The sequence below is a fragment of the Chionomys nivalis genome, chromosome 25 (genome assembly GCF_950005125.1).
Source record: "Chionomys nivalis chromosome 25, mChiNiv1.1, whole genome shotgun sequence".
Taxonomy (NCBI): Eukaryota; Metazoa; Chordata; class Mammalia; order Rodentia; family Cricetidae; genus Chionomys; species Chionomys nivalis.
In genome coordinates, this window is record NC_080110.1 from 2,923,569 (window position 1) to 2,941,463 (window position 17,895).

The 17,895-nt window shown below is 47.6% G+C and overlaps 1 protein-coding gene across 3 annotated transcripts in view; it reads left to right on the top strand.

Moving 5' to 3' along the window:
* Slc41a2 (solute carrier family 41 member 2) overlaps positions 1-13,335 on the top strand; it is a 71,830-nt gene extending 58,495 nt beyond the window's left edge. For all 3 annotated transcript variants that reach the window (XM_057757579.1, XM_057757578.1, XM_057757577.1), the window contains exons 9-11: positions 3,085-3,216; positions 4,722-4,870; positions 10,069-13,335. In XM_057757579.1, coding sequence (XP_057613562.1) covers positions 3,085-3,216; positions 4,722-4,870; positions 10,069-10,254 — 467 coding nt within the window. In that variant the 3' untranslated portion in view covers positions 10,255-13,335. The remainder of the gene's footprint in view (positions 1-3,084; positions 3,217-4,721; positions 4,871-10,068) is intronic.
* Positions 13,336-17,895: the final 4,560 nt, after the last annotated feature.

Sequence of the window (17,895 nt, forward strand, 5' to 3'; positions counted from 1 at the left end):
GCGCCCCCGGGTCTGCGCTCTGTGCGCTATTACCCAGTCCACGGGTTTCGGGCAAGGGAGCTGGAGGTTTAGAATACACAGACACACACAGCCAGAGAGACAGCGACACAGGTCATCCTTGAATTCCCCAAGAATGCCCGCTTTATTGTGTTCATGGGCAGATTATAGAGATAGCCACGCCCCAGCCAAACCCACCAGAAACCACTCTCCTGCCATCAGGAACTCCTGAAGGTCTCGTGCTCAGAGCAGCTGTAGGCACTCAGATCAGGGGAAAACAAGTTGTTTACAAGAGATTCAGGATCTGGGGTCTCACTGCTCCCAACATCTGAGAATGTTTTTTACTCCTTGTACCCAGAAGTCTCCCTCTCTAATACTCACATACTGCAGAATGACATTCCGGCTAAGGACTGACCTCCTGTATGGTGACAGGATCAGTTTGAACGGCAGCCTTAGCCTGTGTGAGCTGTTCACTTTGCTGTGTAAGAAGAAATGTAACAATGAGTTCAGCAGAGTGTTCCCATCATGCACCAGTGTTAGACTTTTCTGGTGGAGACCCGATGAATTCATGTTATCATCCCAGTTCCAGCACGGGAACTAGATAGACAGTTCTTCAGAGGTTCACGTGGCCAGCAGCACCAGTCAGAAATACATAAAGCCACAGTGACCCAGGATGTCACTCCAGAAAGAGTGGCTGTTGTCGGAGAGATGAATAAAAGCAGGGATGAAGCTGTGGGAAGAGCCTTGTATTCTGTGGGTGTGAACGTGAAGTAGTTCACACTCCGGAAAACAGTGTGAAGGGTTCTCAAAGCTGTAACTTGACCACACGCTACAACAGTCCCGCTTCTGGGGACATTTCCAAAGGGAGTGAAATCAATATGTCGGAGACGTTCGCACTTCCCTGTTAATTGAAACACTCTTCACAATAGCTGAGGAATGGAAGCAATCTAAGCGTGTCAGTGGGTGAGCGGATAAAGAAAACGCGTTAGAAACAAACAATGGGACACTGTTGAGGGTCAGAGGAGAACACAGTCGGGTCACTTGTGACGAAGTAAATGAAATGAGAATATTGTGTTGAAGGAAACAAGCGAACTACAGAAAGACAGGGCTTGTGGGATGCCAGCCAGAAGAATCCGAGAGAGTTAACGTCCTAGAATCTGACCATAGTAGAATCGTGGTCCCCAGAAGCCGGGGAGAGCGGCAGCAGTGGGTGTGGAAGGCACCAAGTCCCGCTAGAGCGAGAAGACCTGTGTGCTGTTGTACAGAGATGACTGCACACATGTATTTCACAAAGCTAGGATGAGTCATCTCTAATGTTTCTGATTTTGTATCTGGTGTCAACATGATACACATTTAGAGAAATACAGTTAAACGTCACAGTGTATCACAGCGTCATGTGGTGACCCGCTGGCGTCAACAGCCTTTACAGTCTGATTATTGGTTGAGACGGGTCCGGCGTGTGCGGCCCAGGCTGACTTCGGCTCCAGTAGCCCTGCACTCCAGTCTCCAGACTGCAGCACTTGGCTCCAGCATGCACATGTTTCAGCCCTTCCAAACTCAGACGTGTCCCGTAGCCTGCGTTCTGTGTTTGTGGGCAGCCAGCTCGCCGGTGCTTTGGAAGGTGGGTCAGGTGGTGCTGAGCATTACAGTGTTTTTAGGGATATTCCCAGCTGCAGTGCTTCCCCTGGACACTGAGGATGCCTCTTCAGTTTTCTTTAGTATTATGTGTGTCTGGTATATATTTTTCATATTTTAATTCATCTGTGTTTCATCTTTTGTTGTGTGACATACACTTTCCCCGACGGATTCGTTAATGCGCCAACCACAGCTATTTTAGAATCACTGTCAAATGGTTTCAGACCCTGAATCTGAGCGTGGCGGCCTGTGCCTGTAATCCCAGCTTTGGGCAGTGGAGTGGGAGTTCAAGGCCTTAGCAGGCTCAAGGCCAGCCTGAACTGCCAGAGACCCTGCCTCCTCCGAGGCAAATGATAATGATAATTATTATCTCAACACCCGAAGCATCTCTGGGTCTGGTTTTGCTGACGTCCTAACTCCCACGATGCGCTGTTTTCTTTGTTGCCTTTTATTCCTAACTTGAAAAGTTTTATTAAATGTTTGACACTGTATATAAAAGACCACTGGAAACAGGTAAATATTACTTGTGCCCAGACATGAACAGATCTTTGTTTGAGGTTAGGGCAGTGCTTGCACTGTGCGTCCTCAGTATTCTTGCGTCGCTTTTCTTCATCAGCGGGCTCTTGCCGCCCTCTTGGTGTGGCTGAGTGCGGATGGCGTGAAGTGGGCCTTGCCCTTCTTTCGTGGCAGCATGCTGCTGGTCTCCCTCCTACTGATGTAGACTTGGGTTCTCTTCCCTCATCTCCTCAGCACGCTGCTGGTCCCCCTCCTACTGATGTAGGCTAGGGTTCTCTTCCCTCATCTCCTCCTTCGCTGTGTCTATGAAACAGCTTTTGAAAACCTTTGAGGGTGACTAGTTCGCGAATCTGGAGCCCCCGTGTCTAGGACATCAGCTTCGCTATGGCTGTGCTGGCCCACGTGCAGGGTGTTAGAATTTGGAATTTATGTGTTTTCTCTTCCTCACTGACTGTGAGTGAAGAAAGGATTTGAGGGTCTCGTCTCACCTCAACTCTACCGCCTCCGAGTCACGGAGAGGCCGCTTCTAGGTTGAATGTGGGACTTCCCCAAGTAATCTTATTCAGCTCCTCATTCGTTTTCTTTAGTGAGCTGAGAAAGTAGCAAGCCTGTCAATTTGAATAAATCCAGCTTATTTCTTCTCTCATTAAGGTGACAAACATGAATATTTTGTTACCTAGTTCTGTGAAGTGATTGCAAGAATGATTTTTATAAATTACCCATTCCGCTGTTCTTCCACCTCCGACAGCTAATCAGATTTAAAAATAATGAGGGTGATTTTTTTTTTTATTATGATTTTTGGTTTGTCTATCTGAAAAAGAAACCAACACCTCAGGGAAAGTTTTGTTTCATCGGCAAGAACATGACTGGAGGAGGCTTGCCACGGTGGGATTGATGAGGAGAAAGGTCACCTGATTGTTTTTCCCAATGTCTCAGGTATCGGTGGCAATTTGGTGGCCATTCAGGCCAGCAGGATTTCTACCTACCTCCATTTACACAGCATCCCCGGAGAGCTGCCTGAAGAGCCCACAGGGTGTTCCTGCCCGTTTAGGACGTTCTTTGGCTCAGGTAAGTGTGAGGTGGGTTGTGTGGGCTTTGTCAGGAGCTGCTTCCGGCTGAGATCTAGGGGCAGCATTTGCTGAGTTGATGCTTTGTGAAGGTTGTGCTGAGCTAATCTCAGAAGACGAGGCCTTCTGCGTCCCCAAGCCCGTGCGTGCTTGCGTGCAGCTGGGGCCTTTGCACGCTTTATTCCTGTCTCTGTTGGTTAAGAAAGAGGAACTGTACTCTTCTATTTTTGGTTGGGAGCCCAACCTTTAACAGCTGAGCCGTTTCTCCAGCACTCGGGAGGCAGAGACAGGCTGATCCCTGAGTTGAGGCCAGCCTGGTCTACAGAGCGAGTTCCAGGACAGCCAGAGATAGACAGAGAAACCCTGTCTCGAAAAAACAAAACAAAACAAAAAATAAAAAGGAAGGAAGGAAAGAAGGGAGGGAGAGAGGAAAGAAGAGAGAGAGAGAGAGAGAGAGAGAGAGAGAGAGAGAGAGAGAGGAACCATACGTACAAATACAAAGCACCTGTGACTTAGGACAGACATTGATTTTCCTTTCTATGTTATTGCCTTTTGACCCTTTAAAATGTGGGTATTTGCTCTGAAACAGGACATTAGGAGGCAACCCAATGATGGGGAACAATACACAGTTTTATGAACAGATACTTGACCGCCAAAAAGCTGTGGTCATTCTTTCATGTGTGTGGGTGCTGGCCTGCAAGTGAGTCTGTGCCCCACTGGTATGCCCGGTGCTCTCAGAGGCCACAGAGGACATTAGGTGCTAGGGAGCTGGGCTTACAGAACATGGTGAGCCCCAACATGGGTCCTCTGGAAGAGCAGCGGTGCCCCTAACCACTGAGCAGCTCAGGCTCATCCTTGCGTTGTCAGTGATGAGAAAGTTAAAGACGGCTGCTGTTAGTGTCCCATTTTCCTTGTTTCTATGGTAGACACAAGCAAGGTTTGTTTTGTTTCTGTGTAGCCCTGGTTGTCTTGGAACTCACTCTGTAGTCCAGGCTGGCCCCAAACACAGGTTTGCCTGCCTCTACCTCCCCAAGTGCTGGGATTAAAGGTATGCGCCACATGCCTGGCTCAAAATAAGTTTTTAAACAGCCGTTTTTTATTTGATTTTATAATTGCATCTAATAGTAGAATTCCCAAGAATTATGTGAATTGTAAATGAGATTTATGCTTAGCAGTTGAATTGCTGTAATACTGTGAGCTATAGTAATGAGAACGTATCCTTCAATTTGTTGTTTTGGCTTTCTGAGATAGGGTCTCACTGTCTGGCTGGGGCCGGGCTGGGGAGGGGGGCTTGAACTCAAGGTGCGGGTGCCTCAGCTTCTGTAGTGCTGGGGTCACAGACACCCACGCTTGTCCTCTGACTGGGATTACCATGCACAGTCTCTAGGGTCATTTATTTTTCCACCAGCACTGGGGCTTGAACCTTGTGAGTGCTAGACCAGCTGAGCCGCACCCCAGCAGTGACCTTCAGGACCATCTTTAATGCTGTCTGTGGTTTTCGTGTAGGTGTGAACAATAAGTCTGCCCAAGTTCTTCTGCTCCTGGTGGTTCCCGGCCACTTGATTTTCCTGTACACGATTCACCTGATGAAGAGCGGCCACACCTCTCTGACTGTCGTCTTCGTTGTCGTATACCTCCTTGCTGCTGTGCTACAGGTAACAGGGACAAACCTCCTCAAATCTTAGACTCGGATGGCTGGGCACCTGTCGTGATGGACTTCTACAGTGCACTACGTGGTTAGAATCTCAGAACTTGTACAGCGCACTGCGTGGTTAGAATCTCAGAACTTGTACAGCGCACTGCGTGGTTAGAATCTCAAAACTTGTACAGCGCACTGCGTGGTTAGAATCTCAGAAATTCTACAGCGCACAACGTAGTTAGAATCTCAGAACTTGTACAGCGCACTGCGTGGTTAGAATCTCAGAAATTCTACAGCGCACAACGTGGTTAGAATCTCAGAAATTCTACAGCATACAACATAGTTAGAATCTCAGAACTTGTACAGCACACTGCGTGTTTAGAATCTCAGAAATTCTACAGCACACAGTGTAGTTAGAATCTCAGAACTTCTACAGTGCACAATGTAGTTAGAATCTCAGAACTTCTACAGTGCACAGCATAGTTAGAATGGCCTCAGTGATCCGCTGACCTCTGCCTGTGCATACGGGGTCCCGGTGGTGTTCACCATGTTTGTGCATACGGGGTCACGGTGGGGTTCACTATGTTTGTGTACAGTGTCATGTAATGTTCACTACATTATGTCTGTGCGTACAGGGTCACATAGTTTTCACTGTGTCTGACACTTCATGGTCTTCATGGTTACCCGGCTTCCTTCAAACTTAAAAATTCTGTTTTGTTACCTATTTCCTTTTTAGATTTCTACTCCTCTTTCTCTGTTGTGTAGAAGACTTTTATTTTAGAAATTTTCTTTTATGTAAACAAACCCCTTACCCATGCTCTTGTAAACAACTCTGATGAAACACGTTAGTTCTCACAGAAACATTGACACACACCACGCACACACAAATACATTTACACTCACAATACACTCACATGCTCTCATGCAAACACACACGCATACACACTCACACTTGCACACGCGCACATTCACACTCGCTCCTGCACTCATGCTGTCATGCACGCACACAGATGCACCCTTGCACATGTGCACACTCACACGCACTCACACAGAAGGGGTGCTGACTGAAAATGGAAGGAGATTGGGAGAAATGGGACAGGGCGAGAGAGGCAGTGGATGGGATGTCTGTGCATGGAAACATAATGCAACCATTAGAATGTATAATTAATATATGCCAGTGAACAACATTTAAAGGTATGCTGCTATAATAAAAATACACCATCACTCTGAAATATTTTAGCTACTTTTTCTGCCATTATTTGTACGTTTTAAAGTAACATGCCTAAACTTCAAGTTTATAAGTCAGGGCTTTAGGGCCATTATAATCATATTTCCTATATATTTTAAGAATATGAATTTTCAGTATACAACTAAGACTATTTTAATGTTTTTATTGTAAGGCAGATGGCTTGCTCTGGCTGTATTTCCTTGTTTGTGTATTTTCCTTGGCATTAATAATTCTTTTTTAAACTTGGGTCTCTCCCCATAATCCCAGCCTTAGTGTTTCCTGCTGCCCCTCCTTCTCCCCCTCTGGCTTCTGGTTTAACTTCACAGATTTGGTGCCTCCTTCAGGAGCAGATTAAAATAACACCTGGGGTGGAGTTTGAGTTTGGCCTTCAGGGAACTGGAGGGGTGGGGCTGGGGAAGATGGTCAGGGAGTGAAGGCAGAAGAAGCCTCTGGCCTCTGGAGTCTGCTGTGTGCACTACCCTGCTTTCCCAGGACTGCCCGTGTTCTGGGAGATTGGGTCTGTGCTGGGAAGCAGTGGCTTTCAAAGTGCATATCGATCCAGTGTGTATAGAAATAAAAATTAAAGCTTCTGTCTGCCGGAGTATATTTTATTATCTTTATAATTGTTTGATAATAAACATTAGCACCGTATTTAATAAGTGTGCTCAGATGTTCTCTACAAGAGAGAGCACAATGTAGTATCCTAGATTGCTGAATTAATACACAGAGTGAGAAAGGACAGAACCGTGCCAGGAAAGGAAAGGCGTATACGGAATCCGAGGTGGTGGGGTGAGGGGAAGCCTGGTGTGGAAAGAAAGGCCCTAAATGCCCAGTAAGGGCGGCTGGGTCAGGCTCTCAAACAACTAGGTCCTTACAGAAGTCGCCACAATGCTTTCTCATCCTCCAATTTTATCACACCACTATTAAGTTTATTTTTTATTTATTCAGTAAATCTTCATTTGAATCGATGAAGGGGTGTCTCTTAAGTCCCGAGAGCAATGAATCCGCGCACTGTTGGTCTTGTGGTCTGACGCTCCGGGAGCACACGCATGTGCTGTCGTGTAACTGCTTGTGTGTGGCGTTCTCAGGCCGTTGGCCTGGGGACTCAGGTTTCCCCGTTAGTAGATGCGGCATTCATTCCCAGTGCTTCCGCTGCTGTGGGCGTGTATTGCTCAAGAGCTGGTCGTGGGGAACAAGCCAGTGAGAGTATCCCTCCATGGCCTCTGCATCAGCTCCTGCCTCCAGGTTCCTGCTCTTCGAGTTCGGTTCTGACTTCAGTCAGTGATGAATACTGATATGGAAGTGTGAGCTGAATAAACCCTTCCCTCCACAGAAACCAAAAACAAAACCTAGAAGGCTCCTCAGGCCGCTGGAGAGGCTTAGATCACCGATGGCTGGGTGTGGTTTGTGCCCAGTGAAGCATCCTGCTCAAGGCTGCTTAGGGCCAGTATCCTCAGCATGCCTGTGGCCCTCTCCCTCTGAGGCCTCTGAGGATTTTTGCCTGCTCAGTGATGCCTTTAAAAAAACATTGCCTTCCAAAATTTGCTGAGCATCTGCAGTTGGTCTTCGTGATTGAGGTGTTTGTAGTGCTGCTAAAATGTTAAGCTCCTGTCCCTCGTTTGGTGTGTATGGGGGTGTGTGTTTCTTTAAGGCTTGGGTCCTGTTGTATCGTGTACTAATCCACAGGAAGAAACTTCTCTTTTCCTAGTCACCCCCAGGCACTGTTCGGCAGAGCCGGGGTGGGATGGGAGAACAGTGTAGCCTTTGGAGTCTCACAGCCTCAGCTGGACCTCATTCTCAATCGGCGTCTGCCCAGACAAGCCCCTTCAACCTTTTCTCCATCCAGGTTTCCCTTCTGGAGAATTCTCTGATAACAATTCTCACTGTCGTCCTCAGGAGAAAAGGATGCTGAACGTTAGCGCCGCTCACTCCCAAACCCCACAAAACAACCAGATCAGAATGACGTTTTATCCGAAGATCAGAAGTAGACCGAATTCCTGCTGACGATAACCTTGAACTACCTCAGACATTTAAATACTAGATCTCAGCAGCGTTTCCCATCCTGGAGACTGGACTAGAGGAGGCTGTCTTATAGGGACATGAATTCAACCTTTGCAGAGCCCGGTTAGGAAGGACTGTGCTCATTTCTATTCCTGAGGTTTATTTGTGTCATGTTCCTAAGTGTCCCTCCCCCAAAGCAGTCATCCTTCCTCACACAACGCACAAGGCTGCTGTTGGCAGGCACAGCACTAAAGAGACGCTAATGCCTGCAAGGGTTGGTCTGGCCCAGAGGAGCAGCCCACATAGAAAGTCAATAGCATTCAAAGCAAATATATATTCTTGTGCTTGCGTATTTATTTAAATTCCAGACAGTACGTTTATAACTTGCATAATTAACCAGGGCTACAAAGTTGCCTTTTGAGGAGGCATATTTACACAGAGAAGTTATGCATATTTCATAGAGAGCAGACGATGTTAGGACACAGTGCACCCTTGCTTTGGTGTCTGGTGTGGAAAGCATTTGTGTCTTGATCAGTGATTTAACTTTGAGGCAAAACACGTTGCAATAAGAAGACTCTGATACCATGATCCTCATAATTTACACCCAGAGGTCCAAGAAAACACTAATATGTCTTGATAACCTTAAGAAAAATGTTTTAAAAATGGAAACCTGTTTGAACATTGTCAGAACGCTTTTAAAAAAAAACACCATGTTAGAAGTTGGTTTGATTCTGTGGCCTGTGGTGCAGAGGAAATGGAAGGAGAATGTGGGAGAGAGAGCAAAGACTGTTGTGTGTGACCACGTATGACAGCAGGCTCCTTCCTCTGTGGTTCATAGCTGGGACACACAGCAAAGGCAAGACCATGCATTTTAGAGAGGCTTGGAGGTGAAATGTCACAGCCGTCACTGGTGTTAGGAGCCACTGCTCACATGTTTGTTCCAATTACCTTTGAAATAAAAGTCACGGATTCTGAACTGACAGCGCTAGCGTTTATGGAAGACTTGAGGAGTCAGGCAGAGTTGTAGCTCTATATAGCATCTCGTTCTGTGCTGCAGCGTATTTTCTGGGTTTGGGGGAGGTGCAAGGTGAGTGCCTTTTTGGAGCAGAGGCGTTGCTTCTAGACCAACCAGATCCTGCTACTGGGTCTAAAGCTTGTGGCGCTCTGAGGCAGGACTTCAAACCACTGGCTCTGGCAGCTGGTCTGGGATCCTTGTACCTTTCTGCTTTGAGGCTTGTTTTGTTTTCTTCAAATCAGAAGATAGACACTCAGATTAATAAGGAACCGGCCAGAAGAACAAATTGAGATTCAAATCCAATAGTTTTGAGACAGTTTCATTATGTACCACAGACCAGGCCTTGAACTCACTCTGTGGCCTGTGTGAACTCACAGCAAACCTTCTTTGTCTCTCAAGGGCTGACATTACAAGCCAAATTCCAAATCTTACAGCACATAAGTTCAAGACTCTAATATTCTCTGCTCCCTACACACTCAAAACAGTGTCTGAACTAGCTGCCTTATGTGGTTGCCAGCGACCTTGGCCAGTGGAGCAGTAAGGAAGTAAGCCTCACACAGGGGTGCCAGGACCCAGAGTGTGTAGTCTCTGGCACTTACCCCTGGGGATCTTACCTTTGGCACATGTCTCTCAGATTTGGACAAGCCACGCTCCGTCCTGGTAAAGGGGCCAGAGCTAGAATGGCCGTCCTTGGCCATTTGAAACCCAAGGCAGAGAAGAAAACACCACAGACCACAGCTGGACGGAGGCGAGACGCTACCTGTGACAAGTGGGCTGCTCCAGCATCTGGAGTCCAGGCTTCTCTTGTCAGGAAAGGATTACATTCCTGTTAACTAGCTGTCTCTTCTCAAGCGTGGTTCTTGACCCAGCCACATGCTGCTCCTCCCAGAAACAAGCAGCTCAGACCCATGGCCGTGTTCAGAGCAGGGAGATGCAGCTCACAGTGGTCATGCCTGGTTCTCTCTTACAGGTGTTCACCCTGCTGTGGATCGCCGACTGGATGGTTCATCGCTTCTGGAGGAAAGGGAAGGACCCGGACAGTTTCTCCATACCCTACCTGACGGCACTGGGTGACCTGCTTGGGACAGCTCTGCTGGCCTTAAGTTTCCATTTTCTCTGGCTTATTGGAGACCGTGATGGCGACGTGGGGGACTAACGGGTCCTCGAAGCTGTTGCAGGGTCACCCAGAAGGAGAACACAAGGCAGCCACTGCTGCCCCTCCCGTCCCCAAAGCTCTTCATCAGTCGTGTGACTTACGCCAGGGTTGTCTGCGGTTCACCCTGACTCCATACATGGCCTTAATGTACTTTTTAAGGAATTTGTGCTGGAACCACAATGAACGGTATTTGTGCTGCTTTTTGTAGAATAAATAATTTGACACAGACATAGATACAAGCTCACACTCTAAAATTACTTAGGAAAGAATATAGGATGTTTACAATGAATTGTGTTGAAACCACAGACCTAGCAGACATGTACTTTACTATTAAGTTACAATGCAAGGTTAGAGGCAGGGAGCTTTAGCCTTCTTTGTCTTAGAGCTGTGTCCCGCTACAACGATACCATGACCTGAAGGCACCAGCCCAGCTTCCCTGAGTGTTAACTGTGCCCTCCTCCGTGGGAGCTGAGGTTGCCAGTCACCGATTCCTAAGCTGACTGCATTCACCCTGCTGAGCTAACGACAGACTGACCTCTCCTCTTGTTTAAAACTGCCCTGTGCCAATGTTCGTTTAATTTCCGTTCTCAGCAGGTAACCCCTGAAGTCGGGGCGAAGGGGCTCACCGCGTTACCCCAGCAGGCCTTTCTCTTGCAGTCCTCCCGCTTCGGTTCTGTCCTCCTGATTCTAAAGCCTCCTGATTCTGGGCCTTTGCTCTTTCGTGGGTTGAAAAGCTTTGATCTGATTTTAGAAAACAGTCCTCAAAGCAGAAGATGAGTTGAGCTGTGTTTGTGGGCACAAGGTAGTGTGTGTGTGTGCACGTGTGTGTGAACGTATATGCACGTCTGTGTACATGTGCGTGCCCGCAAGTGTATATGCATATGTATGTATGTGTATAAGCGAACATGTGTGAGCGTGTAGGTAGGCCTGTGTTCCAGAATGTGTAAGCATGTGTTTGAGCATGTGTGAGTGTATGTGTGCGTATGTGAAAAGAGATAGACAGATAGCAACCAGAGAGAACAACACAGACACAGAGAGACAACGTAATTTCTTTTTCTATAATAAGTACCATGTGATGTAACACAGACCTAGGAATTGGGAAGAGCAGGTGGCCCTGTGGCTCTGTAAAGCACCCTGCCTGTCAGTTGTCCCTCCGAAGGAGAAGTTGTGGCCGACCTCATTAGCATCTCATCATGGGCTTCATCGACAGAGACCGTCTCAAAACATTTTTCTCAAACTCCGGCCAATATCCTACGCACCGGACTGGCACCTGGCTAGTCAGTAGGAAGCCCTTTCAGATCACTAGCACTTAAGAAAACTGCAGTGCAATCTTTAAGACCATTGACTATTTAGTAATTTAAGCTGCTGAGGGAATAAAGTTCACATGGCGTTGATCGTCATGGTGAGTTTGTGTTGTGTGACTAGCAGTGGATTGCTGCATATGGAGGAGGTATTCTTACTCAGTCTTCACGGAGGCTGTGCTTTAGAGTTAGATATTTCTGCTCATTTTTAAACTTCATTCAATTCTTCTGCTTTATAATCAAACTTTGAAGGTATAGTTTGAACTAATTTTGGGACCTCTCCTTTAGAGAGTCACGTCACAGAGTGAACACTGATAAAATAAGCTTAAAGTTTATGTTGATGAATATGTAGTTACAATGATTATTTTGTTTTAAGAAACTGGTACTACCTTTCATATTATTATAAAGTATTTGTGAATTTGGGTTTTGCATTTGGGCTGTACATTCTTTTGTTTTGAGACAGTCTTGCTCGGTATCCCAGGTGAGGCTTAAACTGGAGATCCACCTGCCTTAGCCTACTGGGAATCTTTAACTCACAAAAAGTGCAGAGTAAGCCCCAGTGTTAGCGTTGGCCAACAGTCTCAGGCTGCTGTGCCATGCATTCCAAAGCACACGCAAATACTAACAGCATGGTCTTGCTGTGGATTAAATGGAGTCCGGAGTCCCCGTCTGTATTCTGTAGCAGGGCCGGGGGAGGGGTGCAGAGTGACATTTTAAGACTGCACAGCTGCAGAGAGACCAGTAGACTTCATTTACACAGCTCTACCCCACCCCCAAATGCACCAAGAATATCCACCTAGGTACCCGAGAGGAATACCGCTGGAGAAAGTCCAGTCCAGTGTTACTAGTCTTTCAGACTGCTTGCAGGGACGCCTCCACCTCATGTGTCTTGGTGGTCAGCACAGCCAACTCTGAGCTATTCATGCTCCTAAGGTCAGAGAGACCTAAATGAAATAATAAATGCTTTACCTTATAAAACATTTTCCATCTTATAATGAAGACTTTAAAGAACAATGCCTCATTTCTCTTCTTTTTGTCGTTGTTTTGTTTTTGTTTTTGTTTTTCAAGACAGGGTCCTCTCTATGTAACCCTGGCTGTCCTGGTACTCACTTTGTATCCCAGGCTGCCTCAGACTCACAGAGATTCCCCTGCCTCTGCCTCCTGAGTGCTGGGATTAAAGGCATGCGCCACCACCTGGTGATGTCTCATTTCTCCTAGCCGCTAAGCACCAATCCTCTTCCTTGACCTGCGGTGCCACAGGACAGCGGGCGGCTGATGTTCAGCCTTTGTCAGATGCACACAATGGGCAAATGAATTGAAAAGGGATACACATTTCTTTAGAAAACAATTGCAGATCTTTGAAAGTCTTACAAGTTTTATTTACCCATAAAATTCATTATCAGTCTTAGGTAAACTAACAGTATTTTTATACCACACAAAATCCTACCTTTCCAAAACTCCCTTTCCACTAATTTACCAGGCACATTACACACATAGCTTTAAAAAAAATCATATTTTTTATTCTTGACCATCCACCTTTTTTTTTGAAATTTCCAGAGTTTCTTAGAATCTAATAAAATAGAAACACATGATGTACCTTTGTGGAGACATCAGACAACCTCACACCATAAACTGTTCATGATGTAGACAAATGCGTCCTTTCAAAGTCTCTCAGTGGTGAGGAGTCCCTTCCTTCCCTCTATCTAGGTATAATTTATCCACTGATAGTGGTCTCTGGCACCTTGGAATTATTGTAAACCCAAGTCAGAATAAAATGTGAGAAGCCTATGCTTGTGCTGTGGCGGTTTCTTTGTGAATTACCCTGTCAGCTGCGGAACAGGGAACATGTTTGGAAATCCCCCAGAGGGGTCCAGCTGGTCTGCCGCTCCCTCCCCCGTATTTATGGGACATGGGAACTGGGCCCCGATGACAGCCGCACCTCCAGCCCACTGCTCACCTGTGCTCTGTCATCCCTCAGAGCCCTGGCCATCAGTCTCTTCTAGACAGAGCTCACAGTCTGTCTCTGCCTGGCCCTGAGCCCTGGCATCCGGCTGTGAGAGGCACATCCCACTCTGCCCGGTTGCCCACTCTGCCCCGGTTTACGTGTCTAGCCGCGTTCAGGAAGCTGAGTGTTCTGTTGTCACCGCTCGCCCTCGGGACAGTGACACGGCCCAACCAGTTCACTGAAAGTACATTCATCCAGGTCACCAACAGGATTGTGTTAACTCTAGTGATTAATTCCCACAAAAATAACAAGGGGGGGGGGGCAGAGGCAGGCAGATCTCTGAGTTCAAGGCCAGCCTGGTCTACAGAGCAATTTCCAGGGCAGCCAGGGCTACACAGAGAAACCTTGTCTCAAAAAACAACAACAAAATGCAAAGCAGGGGGTTAAATGTGACCTGATTACACGGGAGAGCCCTTGGCTATCTCTAACTCTACTTCCAGGGAAGCTCCTCTTCCACTGGTCCACCGGGTCTCAGTTTCTCAGTGTTGGGGCGCTCACCTGTGCCCCCCCCCCAGGCCCCACCTCATTGTTACGTCATCTACACTAATTTCTCCTTTACTTTCCCAGTCCAAGCCTCTCCATTGAGTTCCCCACCTATCTTCCCAATGCTGGCGGGCAGCACCACTCCTTAAAGGACAGACAGCTAGGCGGTGCAGCCACAGCTGTTTTCAAGGGGCTGCTGTACCCGACAGCTATAGGTCACTCGTTAAAGGCCCACTTCCCTCACCTCTGCAGAACTCTTGTAAGTCAGGAAGAAAAGACCAACAACCCAAGAGTGAGGCAGCCCGCGGTGGGAGCGGGGCTGGTCCCTGGACACTGGCTCTCACTTGTGCTCATTGGACAAAACTCCAGTGCCAACGTGTCTCTTCGTAGGTCCAGAGTGGGCCCCTCTCCAGCCCCCGATACAGCAGTGCCACTGAAAGGGTTGTGGGTTGCAGCCTGGGCTCCGCTAGGTTGGACCCACAGGTAAACAGGACTGCTACTCCAAATCGGCATTCCTGGAAACCCTTGTCAAGAGGGCTTCTGTTTGCCAGGAAAGGCGTTACTTTCTTACCCGCGACCTACAGCCCCCCAGCTCCGGAAGGGAGACTAGTTCTCTCTAACTCAAACAAGACTCCCGCGGATCAAAGCCTTACACTGCTTCCCAAGCTGCCCCAGATAACTCGCCCACCGCCTGCCCACACACACCTCTCAGAACTGGCCGGACTCCCGCGTTGCTCTTCCGGCTGACTCTGGGGAGGTAGACGCCACAGTCTGAATCCGCCCACGGAGCGGTGTAGTCCTGTGGGTTCACGCCTCCCTCCCTAAGACCTCCGTTCTCCCCGTGGCGTTACAGCTTCAGGGATAAAGCGCTCCGCTCCGTGTGAGCTCAAGGAATCTGTAAAACAGCTTAAAATCATGAGGGCGGGGGCCTTGCAAAGGATATTTACCCAGAAGCCTCCACGTCCTAGGGACCCCCCCCCAACACACCTGACTATTTCCAAACACACAGCGACCTACATCACGGCTCATTAAGGGCAAAGAAAAGCAGCTGGAGGCAAAAGGATGAGACGCATCTGCAAACTGCCCCTGCCGGTTTATGGAGCCTTGTCGGTTTACCGAGGGTTAAAAGCTTGGACAGACAGAAAGTGGTCTCCAATGGTGCAGGACCTAGTGAAAGCCAGTAGCCTAAGAAGTCACCACAGGGGGCCTAAGAGTGAGTGGGAAAACTGGCAAAGTACACACTTACAAAGTACACACTTAGGAGCCACGCAAAGTGCACGCTTAGGAGCCACGCAATCAAGTCACAAAAAAAAAACTAAAGGAAAAAGAAACTTAAAATTTTAAGGAAGCATCAGAACTCATGTGGGACAGCATCCACGGCTCTCCTCGCCACACGGAGCCCATGGGTCACATGGCTGAACATGTCTGCACAGCACAGGCAACTCCAGAAGGCAGTTTGAGCTAAGGACTGCCTTTGGTTTGGTGCACACTTCCTCTTTTAGTTAATTTCATTTATTTGCCTTATGTGTGTCCTTTTTGTCTGCATGTCTGTCTGTGACATGTGTATGTCCAGTGCTTGAAGAAGCCAGAAGAAGCATTGGATTCCCTGGGACTTGAGTTACAGATGGTTGTGACTCTCTATGTGAGTGCTGGGACTTGAACCCAGGTCCTCTGGAAGAGCAGCCAGTGCTCTTAGCCACTGAGCCATCTCTTCAACGCCACAGTTCCCCTTGCAAGAACTCCCTAAGGATATAGAGTCTGTCTCCGGCTATAGACAAATACTCATGATAGAGTCATGGCAAAGTATCTGAAAATGGTGTTTTGTTTCTCTGACTCCTCAACAATTTCTGCTGGTAGCATTTCCAAACTTAAACAGAACAAAATGGGAAATGCCTGTTTGCGGAGAGAATTGTTTGTGGCTGGCTAATTCGATTTGGCACACTCTTGTGAGCTTGTAGGGCTTCATATTAAAGAGATGTGTTTTATTGGACAACAATGCAAGCCACTTTGGACCATAAGTGAAGTTAAGTCTTTATTACGTGCCATATGTGAAAGAGAAAGAATTCTTTCTCTTGACGTAGAGGAGTTCCAAGGGTGCTCAGTGTTCCTAGCAGGTAACATGTGGGAAGGCCAATGACTTAACATGTGGAAAAAAGTTCGTGGCATCAATAAGGGTGACAATCGGAAGACACAAAGCATTCAACACTTAATTAGCAAAACACGTACTATCATGTACAATTCTAATTTCCCCAAACCTCTCATGACATGGAAGTGGAAAAGCAAATTGTGTTTGTGCACGTTGACTAACCCCTGTCCCCCTCCCCCTCCACCATCCCCACATCCAGGGCCAAAAAGCAAGTGCCATTCAAAGGAAGTAATACAATTCAGGCAGGAGCAGCTACGGCCTCAGGAAGGGAATGAAGCCTCCTCAGCGTTGGCTGTGTACATTCAGGCCTTATTTTAGGGTGAACAGCCATATCCGGTCCTGGTTCAGCTCACTCAAAGCCAGTGCCAGCTGCTCACGGCTGCCCCTGCTGGAGGAAATAGGAACTGCAAAGAGAGCGGGCGCCCTCCCGCTAGAGACCAGGGCGAGCATCTCTTTGGCAGGTGAGGAGAAAGGGTCCCGGGAAAGAGAGGTCGCTGGGGAGACAGAGGCCGCATTTGGCGTCTTCCTCTATCGTTCCCCATCTTATTTAAAAACTATTTTTGCTACATTGTTACGGGGGTGGAGTAAGATATTGTGTATGCATGTGGAGGCCAGAGAAAACTTTCTGGAGTTGACTTGTGGATCCTGGGGACTGAGCTTGGTTCTTCACATTTATCCACCGAGTCATCTCTTCTTTTTTTTTTTTTTTTTTTTTTGGAGAGAGGGTCTCTGAGCCTGGGGCTCAATAATTCAGCTACATGGGCCGCCCATCAAGCTCCTGGGATCCATCTGTCTCCCCAGCACTAAGGTCCAGACACACGCTGGTACATTCAGCTTTGGTGGGTGCTGGGTCTCCACACTCAGGACCTCACATTTATACAGTGAACGCTTTGCTGCTGAGCCATGTGCCCAGCCCTGCTGTCCAGGGTTTGCTGGAGAGATACTGAGCAGGTCCGAGCTTGAGCTCAACGCTGTTGTGAACAATCCCATCAGAGGAAGAACTGTGCATCCTTTCTCCAGAGACTGTTTGCAGATCAAGACGCTTTAGGGGACCCTGCTATAAATCTGGACAAAGGATGACGTGGTTAGTGGCCTCGGAGGAATAAAACACATCGACCATTCTGCAGGAGTTTAAAACCACTCGGTGTGGGGTAATGGGCACAATTAACACCAAAATTAGACAGAATGTGTAAATAATTGAGACTATTGAGCGTAGTTATTGACTGTACCACCCCTGGTCTGCGGATTGGGCAACCCCACAATTTATTAGAGAATGCAATTAGCAAGACCTTATTGGATTTTATGACTGGTTCCAGGATAGATTTGCATGGAAAAACTTGGTAGGTGGCTTTCTAAGAATAACCAACTGACCGTCATTTGAGTTTTGAGTGGATAAATATTGCCAGTAGCGGCAATCTAATCCCGGTCACCCTCCCTCCCCACTTCTCTCCAGTCTCCAGGGGGCTCCCACCCCACATCAAGTGGCTTCTTCAGCTTAGCCAACAGGATCTTTCTTAGTTCTTTGTCATTCACGTTTCCTTGATTTAGCTGGTGGTGTCCATCTTCTGTTTTATCTCCCAGCTCCTGCGTGGCTGACTGCTGTCAACGCTGGCCTAAGTGCTGTTTACTGAGCGAGAAAAAAACCTTAAAAGTCAATAAGCCCCAGTAGGGAGAAACAGATGACTGTTGGAACCTGTCAGGAAGGC